The sequence below is a fragment of the Sus scrofa genome, chromosome 12, assembly GCF_000003025.6.
Source record: "Sus scrofa isolate TJ Tabasco breed Duroc chromosome 12, Sscrofa11.1, whole genome shotgun sequence".
NCBI classification, from domain to species: Eukaryota; Metazoa; Chordata; class Mammalia; order Artiodactyla; family Suidae; genus Sus; species Sus scrofa.
The window spans coordinates 46,892,044-46,911,226 of NC_010454.4; the positions used below are offsets into that span (position 1 = coordinate 46,892,044).

The window sequence follows — 19,183 nt, forward strand, 5'->3', positions numbered from 1 at the left end:
ACTGCACAGCAGGCGAGCCTGGGACCTAGTTAGCAACTGCGGCTCCTGCCCCTGCTTTTGGCCCCGCCCTCTCTGACCCTGCCTGGGTTCAGATCCCAGCTCTGCCACTTGCTAGCTGTGTATCCTTGGGCAAGGCACTTAACCTCTCTGGACTTTGGTTTCTTCATCTGTACAGTGGAGATGATACTACTTCCCCCCCAAAGGCATGTGATGAGCATCCATTATCATAGGGAAAGTTCTTGGACCAGGCAAGGGAGTTGGATTGGGTCCGTCTGGCTCTGACTGTTTACCATCAGTTCAGGGGGTGGCCCGGGAGCTGAGAATCTGTTACTGGAATGTACTGGAACATAGCTGGGAACTTGGTCCCTTGGCTTATTCCCCTCCCTCCCACCCTCCCCTTAGGAGAGGGGGGCCAGTGACCACCTGCGGGAAGCCTTGCAGGAGCTGTGAGCGTTCAGGGTCTGGGGGCTGCCAGACGTGACTTCTTTTTTCTCCCCCTGCCCCGCCCCTTTCAGGGTTGCTGAGAAGGAGCCCGTCAATAAGATGTCCCTTCACAACCTGGCTACTGTGTTTGGCCCCACGTTACTGAGACCTTCGGAAGTGGAGAGCAAAGCACACCTCACATCAGCTGCCGACATCTGGTCCCACGATGTCATGGCACAGGTACCTCGCCACGTCCAGGTCGTGGCTGGTGGAGGGAGAACGGTGGCTGGGGCGTGGGGGTCCTACACCCGCCCCTCGTGAGCAGCTGGGTTGCTGGTCTGTAGGATGTCGCACCCCTCCCAGCCCAACCTGGAAAGTATAAGCCTAGACCGGGGGCCCAGAGGGTGCCGTCCCAGGTACTGGCTGCAATCCTGGGAGCACCTGGGCCTTAGCGAGCAAGCCCCGGGGGTCTCGGGGAAACCCGGGGCCACCTGGGGCCTTGTCCTTGCACGCGGAAGCTTCCCGGGGAGCCTTGCAAGGCCAGGGCAAGGTCCCGTCTGAGGCAGGGCTGCCAAGCCAAGGCCAACCTCTGGAAGCTCAGGACTGAGGTTGGGGAGGTGACCCCAGGCTCTGGCCCGCAGCGCCCTCTACTGCTGCGAGTGGGGAAGGGGCAGAGGCCATTTCTTCTGTGCAGGTGGGAGGAGGGCCTCCAGGGCGAGGACCCCCGCCTCAGTCTCCCCTGTCTCCCCACAGGTCCAGGTCCTCCTCTACTACCTGCAGCACCCCCCCATTTCCTTCGCAGAACTGAAGCGGAACACACTGTACTTCTCCACCGACGTGTAGCCCGAGGCGGGCGCGGCTGTGGGGGCGGCCGGAGCCGGCCCCTCCAGCCGGGGCCCCGACTCAGACTCTAGGGACTACAACAGAGAGCTCCCAAACCCAGCGCGCCAGACTCCAAGGGACACAGATTTCCAAGAACTGGAAGACGTGCGTCTTTTGTGCCACCTTGTACAAAGCCAGCTGACCCGCACCCCGGGCTCCGCCCTCTGTCCCCCTAGTTGTGTCTAATGCTCCGTGCCGTTCGGGAATTGTTTCACGTCTGTCTGTCATGCGGAAGAGGTAGTGACCGACCTGGTGTGGGCACACAGACGGCCTGCTTTGTTCTTTCATTTCCCCAACACTTTCTTGCCTCCTGAGTCCAGTCCAAGGGCTTTCATTTCGCTCTGTAAGCGCTGCCAGCTTCTCCTCTCTTGGCCCTGCTCCCAGATCGCCGTCTCCTGGCAGCCTCCCGTCTTCCTCCTCCCTCTCCTCCCTCCCCGCCTGCCCGCCTGCATGTGCAGCCTTGGTTTTCGATCCATCGCCTCAAAAGTCGGAGGCAGCCCTGGACGGCGGTGGCAGTGGTGGCTGTCAGATGCTGCCGCTGGCCGCCCCTGGCGCACTCTGTGCCCTCCGCCTGCGGACGCGCCCGCTTGCCTTGCTGCCTGTGCAAATGTTGGACAAGGAGACGGACTCACACTAATCCTCAGCTTAGCACAGGCTGGAGAGCAGATTTCTGGGATTTTTCCACTTGAGAATCTCCGTTTCTGGGGTTTACCTGTTGTCTCTGGTGCGGCATCTTTGAGTGTCGCTTCTGCTTTTCAGTTCCCTTTTCCCTGGTGTTCTGTTTCCTTTGAGTGGTAGAGACTTACAGGTGACCTGCTATCAGGGCAGCCAGAGGGTCAGGAAGGAACGCGGGGAGGTGGGCGGGGCGGGACCCATCCGGGTGGGCGTTCAGAGGAGCAGCAGGGAACTCGGGGGCACGAGGCTCCGGGCAGCGAGGCGTTGCAGTGGCTTTTTAAGTGGGGCCCGGCTTCCGGGGGCGCACCTACTATGGCTGAGGCAGGTGTCCAGAAACGGGCAGGCTCCACAGGAGGGCTCAGCCTTCCCCGCGTCTCACAGACCTCGTGGTACCTTTGCCTTAGATTTTACACACTTTCTCCACAGCCAAGCACTGCCATGGGCAGCCCCACGGCCACGGGTGCTCCAGGGCCTGGGAAAGGCGGGCGTGGTCCAGCAGTAGCCAGCCATCATGGTGCTGCCCCCCGACCCCCGGCTTCTGGATGCAGCCTTTCAGGCGAGCTCTGGGCAACGCCGCAAGGTGGGGAAGAAGCAGGAGTCCCTGGCACCTGCCTCTCTTGGGACTGGGTTTTGCAGGGGACCCTCGTTGTTGACGCTCTACTGCAGAGTTGGAACCAGCAGGTTCCACTCCCAACCTTGAGGCCCTCCTGGGAAGGAATGAGAAGCACCCCAAAGGGCAGTTTTTCGCACCAGAGCAGAGGCTGCCAGCCTATGGCAGCTGGCCTGGGAGGGCACGCAGCTCCCTGGCTCTCCTGTGTGGCAGAGACTAGATTCTCAGCCCTCACGAGTGGCGAGAACAGCTCCCCTGGCCTGAGCTCAGGGCCGTCGTAGAGGACGGTGTGGGGCCTTAACGCTGTAGCACTTGCTCAGTGAGAGGAAGGGCCCTTTCTCACCTTGTTTACGCCTGTTGCCCAATCGTGGGCAGAACGGTACACATTTTGTGCGTATCAGAGGAAAGAGATGCCTTAGAGGAGGGAAAGACTGGCCGCCCGGCTGCCTGTTAGCAGCTGAGCAAGGAGCCCTGCTCCGAGACAGGTGGAGAAGGAATGCCACTTGCATCTAAAGATCCCCAGTGTCTGACTGTCCCTGGAGCCTGCTCGGCCCTCGGGAGCTGGTGTGTGACATGGAAGGCTCTTGCTGCCAGAGCCACTGACTGGAACGAACATTGAATGGAGGCCCAGCCAGAGCTACTTTCAGCCCCAAATGGGTACCTCCCACCTCCCCAAACAAGGGACGTTTGCTTCTCAGCATCAGGTTGCTACTGCAGCCCCCAGCCTTGCTGAGGCAGTTATGAGAACCGGCTGGGAAACGCGAAAGGCCCAGAATAGTTACCAATTCCACCCCCAGAGTGGGGAGGGTGAGACCAGACCTGGACTAAGCTGTACCAAGGAAAACAGCCCATGGGTTCTCCTGGGAGACAGGGACTATGCAGCCCAGAACCCCCAGCCGCGGTCCCCAGCAGGGCAGCTGTGCCAACAGGCGCCCAGCAGACAGGCTGCAGGAGTCCCGTACGCCTGTCCTGCCGGCAGTGGCTGTGCGCTGCCGGTGTTTGCTGATACAGGTAGGAAGGGACCCTTCGTTAATATTTGACTTTAATAAGTTGGTAAGGATATATTTTTCTTTGGTCTATGTTCTGTTTCAACTTATGTAGATTATTATAAATTGATGTAAACCACGTGAAAGGAAAACGTTAATAAAAAAAAAAATGCAAAGCGCCAACATTTGCACAGAACTCAGCCCTGTGGTGTGGATGTTCGTATTCTCAGGAGTCCAGGGAAGACCACCAAGCTAAACATTTAACTCTTCCAGCTGCATCCAGATGTGAGTTTCCAAGAATCTATTTACCTGGTTAGCTAACTGCCCCTTGGGCTTCCCGTCGGTTTTTCTGTGGGGACCGGGGCAGTCTGGGGGGAGGCGAGCCTGTGCCCTCTCCTTGCCTTTTCACGAACATCAAGTACAAATGCCCCAGCAGGGACCGGGCCATGCGAATGCCTGAGGGACATGGCAGGAAGTTGTCCATCCAAGTGGAGCCTTATTTTAGCTAAACTCTCCGCTCCATTTTCCTCAGAAGCGGCAGGTCTTTGGGCCTAATCTGCTCACTGGAGGCCGGAGCCCTAGCGGGCCCAGCCCCTGTGAGAGCACTAGGGGGGCTGTGTAGGCGCCCGCCAGCCTCAGCCATTGGCCCCTGTGTTTGTTCTGGAGATCAGGAACAGATGTCTCCGAAAACTGGTGTTTGGTTTATGAACTCATACGGACTCCGGAGCCATCGAAAACAGGAAACTATCCATCTCCTCTCCTGACTGAAGAGTCAGTGTGGACAGTGCTTGGCTTATTGAACTCGTAGCCACGGACAGCCCAGGGCTCATCTTGCCAAGGCAGTCGGGAGGCAAGCATTTCTTGTACCTGGTCGTTCAGCACATCTGACCCCACGCACTAGCCTGGAGGATGGAAGATGCCGGGCATCCCAGCAGTGTGCCGGCAGGTGCCAGGTAGGAGCGTCTGCTCTGGCTCTAAGTGCTTATGGGGGATTTGCATTTGTTGAGGGGCAGTATAGGAAGTTGTTCTCAGACCTCTGAGGGTACTCCAGCCGGCCTGGCGGCAGTGGCGCCTCACGACTGAGACCGGGACAGGCACTATATTCCCCAGAGAAGGGCACGAGCCCTGCGCGCACATCCATCCCACAGGAAACACAGACACGGCCGGAGGAAGGTGTGACCAGCTAGGTTTGACATCATCACCCCCCCCCCACACACACACACACACTCAGGATGGTTCAGCTGAGTCTGAATTCTGGTTATGGTGGGTAAGCTGGAAGACAAGGGGGAAGAAACCCAAAAAAAGGCAAAGGAATGACTATCCGGTAGAAAAAGGACATGTTGCCACCCACTAAAGGCGGCTAGAATTACGTGCCCCAAGCAAGCTACCCGCCTGTTCCCAAGAACAAAATCTGAGTTCGCCTTCATCCCACCACCGAAGCACCAGAGTCAAGCAGCACCTGTGGCAGATCCCAACTGTAAGAGGCTATTTTTGGCGTACGGCACACCATTAGGCTGAGCTGCTACTGTCTGAAAAAGGCCACAGGTCAAGTCAAAAACACTAGTATGTTTAAGGGGAAAAGAAATAAATAAATAAGGGCACAGGCGAACAGCCCCGCATCATGGTCTGTTCGTAGCCAGTAGCTGGGCCGGGCCTGGTCCAGGTCAGAGCATAACAGGCTCTGCGGCTGAGGCCACAGGCACGCCTCTCGGCCAGCGCACAGGAGGGTGTTTAGAAAGGGCCGGCAGGGGTCACGCATGGCTGGGCTGGGCTGGGCTTCTCCAGGGACGCCCCAACCAGTGTAACCATCTCAGGGAGGACGCTGCTCCCCTGCAGACCCCGAGACGACCTTCCCGGACTTCTCAGGGGTCCCCACACTTTCCCTTTGGATGCTTGATCTTAGGGCCACCTGGTACCACTTTGGGGAACTGTGGAATTTGAAAGTAAAAACAAACCAACCTTTTAAACTGTAATATAAATATAAACAGATATATTTTAAAACAAGGACAGTGGAACACTAAACAAAAGGACATAACTGGTCAGGTGGCATACACTTGCTCTGCCCCGCCCTGCTGTGGCAGACGGACGATGGCAGGAAGTTCCAAGGTAGAAGAGCCTCGCAGGTACACACTATCCCCTCCGTTCCCACAGCACCAGAGGGCCAGGCATGGTCAGGGCTGGACCTTTGTGGGACTCAATCCCTACCAGTTGGCACGCTGACTCCTGATCTGCGGGAAAGAAGCTGGCATGGCACCCCCTCCCCCAGCCTGGCTGGAGTCCAGGAGCAGAGAGCTGGCTGCTCAGGCTGGTGGCAGATCGCAGCCAGGCAGCTCTGTCACGACACCAACTCTACGAGGGAAAAGAGTGTCTTCAGTTTCTGAAGCAAGGGTCCCAGAGTGGGGCAGAAAGTGCCCTCCTCAGAACAGCTCTGATCCTGGGCTGGCATCGTCCTTCCCCGCAGGCAAATGCTCTCACCGTAGGTAATAATCAATTGCAGCCGAGAAAGCAGCAAAACCTCCACAACCAATGACCCCAGCCTTTAAGCCAGCTGTAAAGCAAACAGAAATGACATTACCTGTGGTGACAGATGCTGGGGTCAGGCTGCATTCGGGAAAAGTCTGCATGTCCACAGATGCAAAGAAACTGGCGTACGTGTTCTAAGTCATGCAACCTGGCAGAGAGCTGTAAGATGCTGTGCACACAGTCTGATCCGGTGTGCTTTTATCTAAGTGCACGTTCCTTTAACTTTTCTCATTCCAAAGAATGCTATTTCCAATCTCGTGAAAATAGCCCTTCACAGGCAGGAAACTGGTTAAGAGAACCAGCCCTTGAATCAAGTGGAAGCATATGGCCTGTTACCCTGATTTGTTTATGGAATAAATTCCTGGGAAGGTGATCAAAGCAACCTTAGAGAGAGCAGAGCTTCTCAAAGGCCCTGACAAAGCTGAGCGATGGGAAGACCAAAGGAGAAGTCACTCCATAAATCACTAATAGCTGTTTGAGGAGGAAAAGCAGGTTTTAATGATAGCAAATCATCCTGCCTCTCAGAAAATGAGAAAACAGGCCTTTAGCTTCGGGTCAGGGCAGGCCCAGCAACGGACAGCCAGGAGCGCTAAGGCCCTGACGCCCAGCGCCACGCTCCTCACAACAGGGAGAAGTGGCAGGGAACCCTCTGCTTGTTTACGGCTGATGAGCCAACATTTCTAGGAGATCTACAGTTGGCTTTCGAGGGGTAGAAACCTAAGAACCCTAAATGCACAAACACATTTAATCATACAGTTCAAGTGACAGTTACAGCGTATTATGGAAAATGTCCGCTTGAAACGCATGGAGCCCCAGGTTCAGCAGAGGCTGCTCTCGGACAAACGGGCTTCCCAGGGCTGAACGGGGCCGCGCTTCTGTACCACCCCGCCCAGCAACACACGCCAGAGGTGACTTACTGTGAGGAAGTCCTTCCCATGTTTTCAATGTGGGGCAGTTCTTTTTTCTAAGAGAGATCTATCTGTGGCTCTCACCTTGGGGTGACTCTGTCACCCAAGGGACATCTGCCTCTGCCTGGAAACACTTTCATTTGCCACAACGAAGGGCTGCCACTAGCATCCAGGGCGGAGAGGCCGGGGATGCTGCTGTACATCCTACAATGCCTAGGACAGCTCCCAGCTCTCCAGCCCCGGCAAAGACTTATCTGGTCCAAAATGTCAACGACGCCAAGGAGCAGAAACCCTGATCTAGATACCAGAAGTTTCCAAAACTGAATTAACACAGAAGCAAATGTGATTTACTGTCAGAAGAGAAGACTACTGAGTGTCCACATATGCCTTAGGCTGTCCTTGGAACGCTTACATATCTGCAAATGTCAACTTCAGCATGTTGTCCAAGGCCACAAAGCAAACCATGCGACGACTGGTTACTAACCTCTGAAACCAATGGCTCCTCCAGTGATGCAGCCACTAATGACACTGTTCTTCCAGTCTGATTTTCCCCGGTACTGTGGGTGGAGAAGAGCAGTTCAGAGCCAAAGAAACAAGCCAGACAAGACGATGAAGGGAAAAGAGGCAGGGTTTCTGGGTAGCTAATTTAGTCCCTCCCCAAAGGAAACCTCCTCTTTTTCAAAAGTATAGTTTTCAAAAATTTGAATGTGTTCATAAATGCTTCTTGCAGGTGGAACCAGGGCACTGAAACCAAGTGCACCATTTGAGAGGTAACCAAAATCTCTTCTCAGGTTCCCCAGTTAAGTCCTGTGTTCAAAATCATTAGCCAAACTTTGTAAATCAACTATAATAAAAAAATTAACATCTTAAAAAAATAAACGTAAAATCATTAACCAACTTCTACCCTACAAAAACAAGTAAAGAATAAACCAAGCCCAAATGATAAACACAAAAAACGTTTACATGAGAGACTAATGGAAATTCAATCTAGCAAATACGAGACATTTCTGAGCTGCTTTCTAGTAACAGCAAGAGCCTTTCTCTTGCGAAGCTGTCAGACGGAAACAGGCAAGGCTCTCTCGGAAGGCAGGGACACTTACAGATTCGACCAAACACTCAGTGCAAGAAAACATGGCGCCCACAATGGCGAAGTTTTTGGCATAGGACATTCCTCTCTGCCCCATGTCTTTAAGAACTTCTTTTGCCGTCGGCGTTCGGTAAGGATCCTTCGGGTCAAAGCCCACATTGGTATCGATGCCGGCAGTGAACACCCCAAATGCACCTCCCAAGACAAATCCTACAAACACACACAGAGACGAAGATTTCTTTGGCATGGTTTCTGGATTACTGCAGTGGGGTCACGCTCAAATAGCACCTTTTGGGTGGCTGCCAGCGAAAGGAACCATCCCACCCCCCACCCCCGCCTCAAAAACTCTCCCCTTGCCTGGTTTCCACATCACAAAATCCAGATCTTGTTGACAGCTTCTCGTCTGCTCTTCTTGGATTTCCTCCTCCTCCTTTCATTTGCTAACATTCCTCAAGATTTAGTGTCTTTCCCTCTTTCTCTTGCCACACTTTTCATGCAAACCACCCACCCTCAAGTTCAGGTAAAAACTTTGCAAATCGCCCCTTGACAACAGTGCATTCGTAATAGTCATTTGGCAAACACCACGTGCCAGTCACCCTGACACTTTACAGCCAGTCGTATTTATTCTTGACAATAATCCGGTGAGGTAGATCTTATTATCCTCTCCTTTCTGTAGCCGAAGAAGCTGAGGCTCCAGGAAGTTAAGTAACTTTCCTCAAGTCACAAAGCGAATGGCTACCCCTACGCTGCTGTGCACAGCTGACCTTCCGGAGCCTGCTGGGCATCTCCATGTGGATGCCCTCTCAGCACCTCGACGTCTGTAAACGCTCAAGGAAATCTCGGGCGCCGCCCCTCCAGACGTTCTTGTTTATGGCTCCTTCTTCCTAGTCACTCCTGCCCCAAAATGCAAGGGCATTTTTTCTTTTCATTTATTTATTTATTTTTGCTTTTTAGGGCAGCACCTGCAGCAGATGGAAGTTCCCAGGCTAGGGGTGGAATCAGAGCTACAGCCACTGGCCTACACCACAGCCACAGCCACACCAGATCTGAACCGCGTCTGTGACCTACACCACGGCTCACGGCAACGCCAGGCCCTTAACCCACTGAGCAAGGCCAGGGATCGAACCCATGTTCTCATGGATACCAATCGGGTTCGTGACTGCTGAGTCACATCGGGACTTTATGGCTTCCACCTTGGGGCACTACAAAGACTCATTCATCATTTTAACAGCTATGTAAGATTTATCAGGGTCAGGTATTGATGAAAAAAGACCCAGTCCATGGCTCAGGGAGCTTCAGTCTAGCAAATTCCCTCTCGGGTCTCCCTGTCTACAGACGTTCCCTGGCCACACTCCACCCTCAGTCATCATACTCACTACCACTGCTACCCTCTAAAAAAAATCATCTATTGCTGCCCTTAAAACTACAGGCAAAAAGCCCAAATCCCCCACTCAACCCCCGTTTTTGTTTTGTTTTGTTTTGTTTCTTTCTTGGGGGCTGCGTCTACAGCATGTGGAAGTTCCTGGGCCAGGGATCCAACCTGCACCAAAGCAGCCACCTGAGCTGCAGCAATGACAACGGCTGGGTTCCTGCTGTGCCACAAAGAACTCCTTTCACCCCCAGCATGAAATGACATCTCTCCGCCTCCTTGTCTACCCACACTCTCCATCCTTCAAGACACATCTCCAGTCTCACCTCCTCCAAGGCCTTCCCCAACCAAAAAAGATCTTTCCTCTTCCTACCGTACATCATATTTGCACTCTCGCTACATTCGTGTCTCTCTCTGCTTCTCTCTTCTTTTTTGGCTGCACCCGTGGCATGCAGAAATTCCTGGGCCAGGGCTCAAACCTGCACCACAGCAGTGACAACGCCAGATCCTTAATCTTCTGAGCCACCAGGGAATTATGACCTTCACTTCTTAATTGCCTTTCATTCTCAATTAGATTTCAACTCATCTGCAAATGTGGTCAGCCTCTTTGCATAGAGGAGAGACACCTACATTCTCAAATGCTCAAGAGGTTAAAAAAAAAAAAAAAAGTCCAGATTTCTTCCCACCTCCTGCCCCCATTCCCTGCTGTCTAGTCATAATGGCCTTTCTGTTTTTCTAATCTCGAGCCACTACAAGCCAGACCTTTGCAAGTGCTGTGTCCTGCCCTGCAGGGCCCTCCTCCAGGCTCCTTCTCAACATTTTTCTTTCTATGTATATTAAGAGGTTAGCTTCAGAAGAACAAGGCTCTTGTCTCTCCATCACCGGGCACGTGATAGCTACTCAGTGACAATCTGTTGAAAAGTGATTAATTAAAAGAGAATGAACAAAGAAATGTGTGAACGAATGAATGAGGTCAACCATCTTACTCCCCCAGGTCCTGATCTAGGGCCGGTTCTCTGATCCAATTTCCAGAGACGGAAGCCTAGAGGGTCTAAGGACGCACTGCTCAAGTTCACTGAACCAGGCGGGGGTGGGTCAAGGTCGAGGCCCACGGACTCCTTGCCTCTCAGGAGCGTGTTCTTCTTGGCAGGGCACCCTGCTGCCGCCCAAGCCCTCGGCCTCCCAAGGGCCCCCCTCACCTCGCCTCACCTCCCACGCAGGCCAGCGCCGCCTTGAAGGCGCAGCTTTCCATCGCCCTCTCGATCATCTTCTGCTCCTCACTCTTGGCGGGACTCGGGATCCCGCCCAGGGTCCCAGGCTCCAGGACCCGGGGCTGACGCTTGTCACCCACCAGGTGCTGCAGAAGAAGGCTGTACTGCAGAGGGGCTTCCGTGGAAGCCGCCGCCTCAGGCGCAGAGACCCCTGCACTGGGGGCCGTCGCCGCCATGACAGTAGCTGCCCAAGAAACCTGGCGTCCTTCTTCCCACAGGCGATTCCACAAGCTTCCCGTGGGCCCTTGCGCGCACAGCCACCGAGACGCAACAGCAGATTCGCCACACCGGGCGAGTCCAAAGAAGTCGCGAAAGCCTGTTCGTGCACACGCGGCAGAAGTGCTATCATGTTCTCTCAAAACCTTCTGTGAACACGGAATCAGGCTTGTGCAACATTCCCGAAGGCAATGATAAATAAGAGTCAGAGTCACCAGAAAGGTCTCTCTTCGTGGCTGAAGCGCGGTGCGTACTGGGATTTGTAGTTCTAATAGGTACACCCCCAGACAGTTCCCAGGAAGCCTTGCGCGGACACGCGCGTCTCTGCCTCTTCTGGAGCTCCTGACAGGCGGAAGGGAGGGAGGGTGCAGCGCGCAGGAGAGCCAGCAGGGGGCGCGCGAGCCTCATCTCTGCCCTGCGAGCCAACTGATTGCTTGCGGGGGTTGTGGGATGGCAGTGGGCTAGAGTGCTTGCTAAATTGACGTAGCATAAATGTATGAAATAAATGTTTTATTCAGCAATTAAGCCATTGAGGGGAGAGAGAAGGGGCCAAAAATGAGTGAACAAATGAGTGAAGCTAGGCAAGCTAAGAAAAATCCGGGACAGTGGTAGGAAGTGGAGTGAGGCTGCTACCCCAACCACGAGTCAGTGGAATGAGCGGTGTGGGACTAGCGTTGCCATGCAAAGCCAAATTTACATTATGCTGATTCAGTTAAACTGCTTACGAACTTGCAGACTCAGAACCTGAAGGTTAACTGTGAGATAGCACCGTATATGAATCCAGAAGAACTTTTGCAGTAGTGTCGATGGCACTAAAATAGATCCCTAAATATTGTATTGATCCAGACTAGGAGTGTTTGGGTGTATCAGCTAAGAGAGCTGTAAATGGAAGCAGAAGGTGGTGAGCAGTAGCCAGTCTACTGAGACACCTCTTTGGTCGCCAGAGTTCTCTGTGCCTCTAAGCAGGGCATGTGGTTCACTTGCTTCTGCTCCCACCAGACCGCTGAACAAGCTCGCCCTGAGGTCTCCAGTGCTTCCCAGTTGTTGAGACTAATTCAGATGCCTTTCACTTGACTCCTCAGCTGTATGTGATACTGTCGATTCCTCCCTGCTTCGGAGTTTCTTCGCAGTTTCGGTGGAGCCTCTGTCCTGGTTTTGCTAGAATCTCTTCAGTTCCTCAGACTTTGCAGGCACCTCTGCCTGATCCTTTCCTGTTGGATGCTCAGGGCCTCATCCTTTATCCTCTTCTCATGCACCTTGCTCTCTCTGAAGCTGTTCACCCACTCATGGCTTCTACCACCACCTCTAACAGAGCAATGGCTCCCAGATTTTTATCTCCAGCTTCAATCCTTCTCAGCAGCATGAAAACCAGTCATTTCCTATAGGCACCTCAAACTCAACACACCCTGCCACCCCCCCTTTCCTTTCAGATGAATGAGGGGCCCAGGACTCTGATTCATGCCTTAAGAGCCAAAGTTGGATCTGAGAGAAGTTGGAACAGCCCCATAGGCAGGTCTCAGGCAAGGGCCTTGGGAACAAGGAGCGATCTAAATGGTTAACCCGTGCGGCTGGTTAGAGAGCAATCATCAATCCCCAAATGAAGCGTCAGCATCGGAGTTGAGCTGAGACCCAAGTCAGCACAGAGAGGAATGCCGTGGGACCATGCTGTGTTTTTGGACTGAGATGGCCCGGATCACAGATGGAGACCCCAGATGCTCTGGTCTGCCGCTCTCTCTCCCCACCCTCGCCTTCCACAGTGGAATGGGTTTCACTGAATGGAGAACTTGAACCTCCTCAAGCATATTCCGAAAGTGAGAAGTGGTTTCCCACATCTGTTTCTCTGGCTGGAACCTTTGCAGGTGCCCAAGGGACTTTGTTTGGCCCTGGTTTTGCTGGGAGCTCAACAGCTCTCCCTTACAGGCTTTCTGTTCCAGCCCCAAGGATGCAGAGATGGGGCAGCATCTCAGTGGGGCAGAGAGAACAGGAGACACTTAAAGATGAATTCAGTTCACAGGGAGAGTTGTAGGAGGTCGGGACGCTCTGAGTCGATGACCCACCACTTGAAGGACTCTGGGTAGTGACGTGGAACTGGAGGAAGGCCTGATTGTATCTCACCCCAGGCGTCCAGGCCAGCCCGGCTGTTCTCTAGTTCTCTCTGCCCATTGGGAGCCCAGGAGTAAAAGAAATAGCACGAGTGGTGTGGCACGGGGAGGTCTGGGTTGAGAAGCGCACTGTGTCCTGTGTAGCTTTTGAGTTGGCTGTGATTTTGGTAACGGGGTTGGGGGGTACTCTGAATAGTCCTGTTGATGGTAGGAGGTTCGGCCACATGGGGACTCTGAGTAGCCAGCTAAGTCACTGTGGACGGACGGTGGCTACTAGACAAGTGACTTCGTATTTAAAGGGCCTTGTTGGAGTTCCCTTCGTGGCTCAGTGCAAACGAATCTAACATCCATGAGGACACAGGTTCGATCCCTGACCTCGCTCAGTGGGTTAAGGATCTTGTGTTGCCATGAAATGTGGGGTAGGTCATAGGTGCAGCTCAGATCTATTGCTGCTGTGGCTGTGGTGTAGGCTGGTGGCTACAGCTCCGGTTCAACCCCTAGCCTAGGAACTTCCATATGCCACAGCGTAGCCCCGCAAAAGACAATACATAAAAATAAAAATAAAGGGATTTGATCCATGTCCTCCATAACCAGAGGATGCTTAGGTGCTAAGGATGGAAATACGGCAGCTGAGAAATTCATGGAAGAAGAGATTAATAATAGGTGGTTGTAGCTGGGCCAGAGCAGGAGCCGAAGTATCCCAAGAAGGTGACAGTATCCACCAGCTTCACCAGGATGGCTTCATCTTCATGTGAGGCGTGTGCATCAGAGAAGAAATCCAAAGATGTTTAAGAATCGAGACTTGGTACGACCTTTGTACCACTCGTCCCCTGTGGTCACATAAGGCAAGATGTGAGTTTTAACATGGGCCATCTGAAGCTTTGCACACCTGTTTGGCTAGAGGTTCTGCTTAGGAAGGAATGATGAGTAAGAATTAGGCTCTTCCCCATTTTCCAGTCTTTTTCTGATTTTAGCAGTGTATCCATAAATATCGATACATGTATATCTTTGTGTACATATGCTGCTATAGCTGAAGGCTGAGGAATGTGATTTATGAATCTTATAGGTGACAAGTAGGTATTTGTTCTGTGCATGTTTTGTATGACATCATGTGTCTTAGAATGCAGTTTCTCAGGAATTCCTGTCGTGGCTCAGCGGAAACGAATCTGACTAGCATCCATGAGGACACGGGTTTGATCCCTGACCTTGCTCAGTGGGTTAAGGATCCAGCACTGCTGGAGCTGTGCTGTAGCTCGCAGATGCAGCACAGATCTGGCGTTGCTGCAGTTGTGGTGTAGGCTGGCAGCTACAGTTCAGATTCAACCCCTAGCCTGGGAACCTCCATATGCCTTGGGTGTGGCCCCTAAAAAGACCAAAAAAAAAAAAATGCAATTTCTCAAAAGGAAGACTGTTATGTGTATATGGCTCCTTAACACATTTTTTTTGTTTTCACTGCGCCCATGGCATGTGGAAGTTCCTGGGCTAGTGGTGGAACTCACACCATGGCAGCAATTCAAGCCGCTGCAGTGAAAATGCTGGATCCTTAACTCTCTGCACCACAAGGGAACTTCTCTTAACACATATTTTAAAACAATAATAATTTGCAGAACAGCAAGTCAATTCATGTAAAATAACTACCTAAATACCAGTAGGGATATACTTTTTAAGTGGGTCTCTTGAACCGCATATGCATAGAGAGTGCTTCCCATAAGCCAAAGGATGTGGCTAGTCTTTACAGAAAGCCAAGTGAGTCTTCTCAGGTTTCTTCTTGTAACAAACACCCACTGGAATTATGATCTGGGGGAGTTCCCTTGTGGCACAGCAGGCTAAGGATCTGGCATTGTCATAGCAGCTGCTCAGGTCACTGCTGTGGCACAGGTTTGATCCCTGGCCTGAGAACTTCCACATGCTGTGGGAGCAGCCAAAAAAAAAAAAAAAAAAAAGAAAAAGAATTACGATTTTGGAATCATTTTCCATTGCAAATTCCCTCTTTCCACACTCCTTTAAAAGGCAGCTGCGATATTTGGCATCTAACCAAGGCCTGCTGCACCAACAATTCTCTAAATTTTATTTATATTTCATGTGCGGTATGTTCAAACTCTCACTTTCCCAGGTGCCAGATGCTGGTCTGGACACACTCCAGTGGAAAGTGCTTTCCTGTAAAATAATAAAAGGAAAATGCTGAACAAACCACCTCTTTATACAGACTTGCACTTAGTACACCAAAGTTAAGTACTCTAATAATGACTTCACTATTTCCCCACATTTGCAGTCACCCCAATCCCCACCTCACCTCCCTCCACGCCAAATACTTTGTCCTCCGGCTCCCAGAGGATGGTCACAGCCCTTTCACATGTCTTCAGTGTTTGTTTGAAAAGTGTCAGGCTGCAGGAATCTGTCTTGCATGCTCTGGATGCGGCCTAATGGAACCCACCCATGGGTATTTCAGATACGGTTTGGATGAGAAAATAAAGCACTTTAACTCATTTCCAGTCTTTTAAAAGATACCTCATAACTTAAGGTCAGCTATGTTAACAACTTTTACAGGTTTTCACTACAAAGTGATGCTCTCCACGTGTCTGATAATAATGCTGTCTCGGCTGTTGCCCAGAATTTTGGCACGACCCTAAGAGTGAACTTGGAATTGGCCTTTGTGATAGAAAGCAATCCTCAACCTGCTTGTGAATGAGCAGCCGGGTTAGGTGGCCACTCAGGGTGGATATTATTTTAAGAGATTGACTGTCCACTCCTGGGGTCTGCCTCCACCTCTTTCACCAGTTTACGTGGTAACAGTTCACTGAGCTCAAAACCAGTAGAATAGCTTGTTCCAACCCAGAAAAATCGAGACCCTTAGGCATGAAAACTTATGTTTTTGCCAAAAGCTTGCGGTTATAGTCTGAGGTTTAAATGAACTCTTGTAAAGCAGGCTATGATTCGTGTGTGTGTTTGCGTGTGTTTGGAAAGCCACTGTAAAATGACAAAAATCCTCTGCTTGGCTTCCAGTTTCTTTCTCTTTTGCACTCTTTTCACTAGATGGCGATAGATGCCCAAAAAATAACTTGTAAAGGGCTGGTGGAGGGGGTGAGAGGGGTATCTTTTCCTTTCACTAGGTTGTTTAGTAGCCGAGCTGACACACTGTTGCTAGGTTGCTGGTGGGCATGTTATATATTTTTATTTTTCGTGTGTGTGAGGCAGGAAGCCTTGCCACAGATCTCCTGTTTAATCCAGGTTCTCTGTGAGCATAGGGTGGCATCTTGGCAGCTGGCAAAGAAAAAAAAAATCCCTAGAAATTTTCTCAACTATCAACAGACTTGATAGAAGCTCTGGAGCCGGTTCAGGAGCGCAGCCAGCATTGATATAGTGCTGCCGCACCGCATCTGTTGCCTATATTTATGGAGATAGAAGAGAGAGAGCCATTCAGTGGTGACGAGTGGCAGTGGCAACCTGGAGACTGAAATCCCACAAGGCGACTTGCGATCAACTTTACAAGTACTTATGGATTCCCTCCCGTTTGCCTAGCACTAGATCAGAAACCACACCAAAAATAATAAGAGAGGGAGCCCTCCAGTCCTCTTACAGTAGAGAACACAAAACATACACTCGAGAAATAAGTGCCCGGAGCAAGACCTAGCCTGATAGTTATGATTGTGTGGTGAAGGTGGTAAGTCTTACAAGCCTTGTGAGATCAGTGGGGTACGAAATAGCCAGAGGGTTAGCCCGTGTGTAGGGGGAGAGAGGAGGAAGGGGAGGAACTGGGATGGGGCAGAGAACTCGGGGAGGGGGACTGTAGGAATCTTTAAAACCCGGAGAGAATTTGGAATTTGGGAGCGGAGAGGAAATGCAGGGCGAGGCGAGACCAAGCAGGGCCCCTTCTCCCTTCTTCGCTTAGGTTCGGGGTATTCCCGACGGACTTGAGCGTCTCGGGTCCGCTGTCTCGCCAGGCAGCATCCAGAGCCCTTCGGCCACGCGGTGGGAGCCCGCGCCCCCAGCGCCCTCGGCCACAGCCTGTGTGGAGGCCCCGAGCAAGGCTGCAAAGGGGGCGTGGTGTGGGCGTGGCGGAGGGCGTGTCGTGGGCGGGACTCAACGCTCTCCTGCGCCCGCGCCGCCGCTGCCGCCTCCGCCCGCCGAGCGGACTGAGGGACCCGGGTCGCTGCCGCCTGCCCGCCCGGGTGCCCGCGTGCCCGGGCTGCGGTGGGCCAGGATGTCGGGCTTCCTGGAGGAGCTGCTGGGCGAGAAGCTGGTGACCGGCGGCGGCGAGGAGGTGGACGTGCACTCGCTGGGCGCCCGCGGCATCTCACTGCTCGGGCTCTACTTCGGCTGCAGCCTGAGCGCCCCCTGCGCGCAGCTTAGCGCCAGCCTGGCTGCCTTCTACAGCCGCCTGCGGGGGGACGCGGCCGCCGGGTTGGGGGCCGGCGCCGGGCCGGGGCCCGGGGCCGGAGCGGCGGCAGAGCCCGAGCCGCGGCGCCGCCTGGAGATCGTCTTCGTGTCCTCCGACCAGGACCAGCGGCAGTGGCAGGACTTCGTGCGGGACATGCCGTGGCTGGCGCTGCCCTACAAGGAGAAACACAGGAAGGTGAGCGGCGCCGGCCTCGTCTGCGCCCCCGGCGTGGGGGCGCAGCTCGCTCCTTCCCCAGAGCCGGGTCTTTGCCTCTGTCCGAGTCCCCTCACCTCCTCCTGCGTCGTTGCACGCGCTTCCCCTCCTGCCCCTCAGCGTCCCCTTCCTCTGCCCGCCCCCCGTCCCCGGACCCCGCCGCCTTGGGGCTCCCGAGTGGCAACTCCTCGGCGCGTGTGCCAGGCCGTGCCTGCGGTGTAAGTTTGAAACCCCTCGTCCCCTGGGACCCGACTCTCGTCCTTGGGGAGTCGAGAATCGGGTCCCCACATGTTGAGAACCTCGTGTAGGGGGTGGCTGCGCTCGGGGGTCTTGACTCGGTGACCCCCATCCCCGGGCAGAAGCACGGGGCGGGGGGCGGTTCCTTCCCTGGGCGCTAGACTCCCCGAGGATAGCTGGCCCTGGGTGGGGGGGAGGGAGGGTGCTAGCCCCCTACCCATAATGCCCGAACCAGGAAGTTTCCTCTCTTTCCCAGAGAAATCTGCTTCCCTGGGGCTCCTTCCCTGTAGTTCGGGACCCCGACCCAGAGGCCGAGGCCAGGCCGCCCGGCGCCCTGGGGAGGTTGCCTGCTGACCGTGGCTTTGGGCTTAGAAGGGAGCTCGCTCGTGTCCCCTTCGCCCTCCCTCCATAGCCCCCTCTCCCCACCCCCCCACTCCCCCCCCTCACCCCCCCCCCGACCCCGAGCCCGCGCCGAGCTGAACTAGTGGCCACGGGAGAGCCTTTCATTGTCTGGCTGTCCAGCCGTCCTCCCCAGATGCCTCCCGGGCGCAGGACCAGACCGGTCCTGGCAGCTCTTCGTTGCTTGGTTGGTGGGCCACTATTGTCTTGGCATCGGCTTAAATGCTGAACTGATCCCATAGGTGCAGATTGACCAGAAACACGAGGATTGGGGGGAATGTATATACTTCGCTGTCAACTTATCCCTCCTTCCCCCCCCACCCCCCACCCCGCTGCTGAAATTAGCTGGGAGTTTTGAGTGGTGTCTGTTGGATGAAGATGTCTGTTTTAATAAAACGAATTCAGGAAATTTTGCCATGAATCGAAACAGCGAAGTTTTGGAGCGCTTCTGCTTCATTAGTATGCCTGATGCAATGTGTGACTCCAGCCCCTTCCTTTCCTGAGGAGAATCTGAGTTTGTGGCATGTTCAGGAGATGGGCTGTTCAGGGGGGTTTAGGTCCTGCCGGGATGGTCAGGGCACGCCATGTGTTTCTTTAATGTGTACAGAATCTTGTTGAGAGGCACGATTTAGCTTTAGAGCAAAAGACTTAGGCGGTGACCCCCTATGTCTGGAGTAAATCATCCATGGATGCAGAGTAAGGTACAGACTTGGTATTTAAAGCATGAAATACAGTTTAACAAATAAGAGTTTGTAAATTTAACATGGGGAAAAACATGGGCTCACTAACCATGCAGAGACAAAACTTGGCATCTTAACCGCTTTTGAGATGATGTTGCCTATATTTATGTGCTTGATAATAGTGAAGAGGAATGGCCAGTCCTTTTTTACCTTGAAATGTGGAC

General features: G+C 53.3%; 3 protein-coding genes across 10 annotated transcripts in view; 2 read left to right on the top strand and 1 right to left on the bottom strand.

The window, feature by feature from the left end:
- Window positions 1-3,776, top strand: part of ABR (active BCR-related) — a 185,980-nt gene extending 182,204 nt beyond the window's left edge. For 4 of the 6 annotated variants that reach the window (XM_021066122.1, XM_021066120.1, XM_021066123.1 and 1 more), the window contains 2 exons: window positions 516-663; window positions 1,177-3,768. In XM_021066122.1, coding sequence (XP_020921781.1) covers window positions 516-663; window positions 1,177-1,266 — 238 coding nt within the window. In that variant the 3' untranslated portion in view covers window positions 1,267-3,768. 6 annotated transcript variants of the gene reach the window in all.
- TIMM22 (translocase of inner mitochondrial membrane 22) lies at window positions 5,537-11,167 on the bottom strand. 3 transcript variants are annotated; one of them, XM_021067526.1, is made up of 5 exons: window positions 10,673-11,167; window positions 8,108-8,304; window positions 7,492-7,564; window positions 6,052-6,124; window positions 5,537-5,925 (listed from the first exon to the last, which is right to left on the bottom strand). In XM_021067526.1, exons 1-5 carry the CDS (start codon window positions 10,908-10,910, stop codon window positions 5,877-5,879), a joined length of 630 nt encoding a protein of 209 aa, XP_020923185.1. In that variant the 5' UTR covers window positions 10,911-11,167; the 3' UTR covers window positions 5,537-5,876. The 3 variants fall into 3 exon arrangements, 2 of the variants coding, with proteins under 2 accessions (XP_020923185.1, XP_003358235.1); XR_001299955.2 differs by having other exon boundaries at window positions 5,537-6,124; window positions 10,663-10,800; XM_003358187.4 differs by having other exon boundaries at window positions 5,537-6,124; window positions 10,673-11,162.
- The window catches only part of NXN (nucleoredoxin), a 166,261-nt gene continuing 164,209 nt past the window's right edge, over window positions 17,132-19,183 (top strand). Inside the window, exon 1 of the mRNA XM_021067528.1 lies at window positions 17,132-17,625. Coding sequence (XP_020923187.1) covers window positions 17,254-17,625 — 372 coding nt within the window. The 5' untranslated portion in view covers window positions 17,132-17,253. The remainder of the gene's footprint in view (window positions 17,626-19,183) is intronic.

Bases quoted from the DNA above. Each gene is read 5' to 3' on its own strand.
- TIMM22 (XM_021067526.1), bottom strand. From the start codon at position 10,910: ATGGCGGCGACGGCCCCCAGTGCAGGGGTCTCTGCGCCTGAGGCGGCG. The intron at 8,305-10,672 runs GTGAGGCGAGGT...GTGTGTTTGTAG, and splicing joins GGCGCTGGCCTGCGTGGGAG to GATTTGTCTTGGGAGGTGCA. The intron at 6,125-7,491 runs GTTAGTAACCAG...TTTGCTTTACAG, and splicing joins AGGAGCCATTGGTTTCAGAG to CTGGCTTAAAGGCTGGGGTC.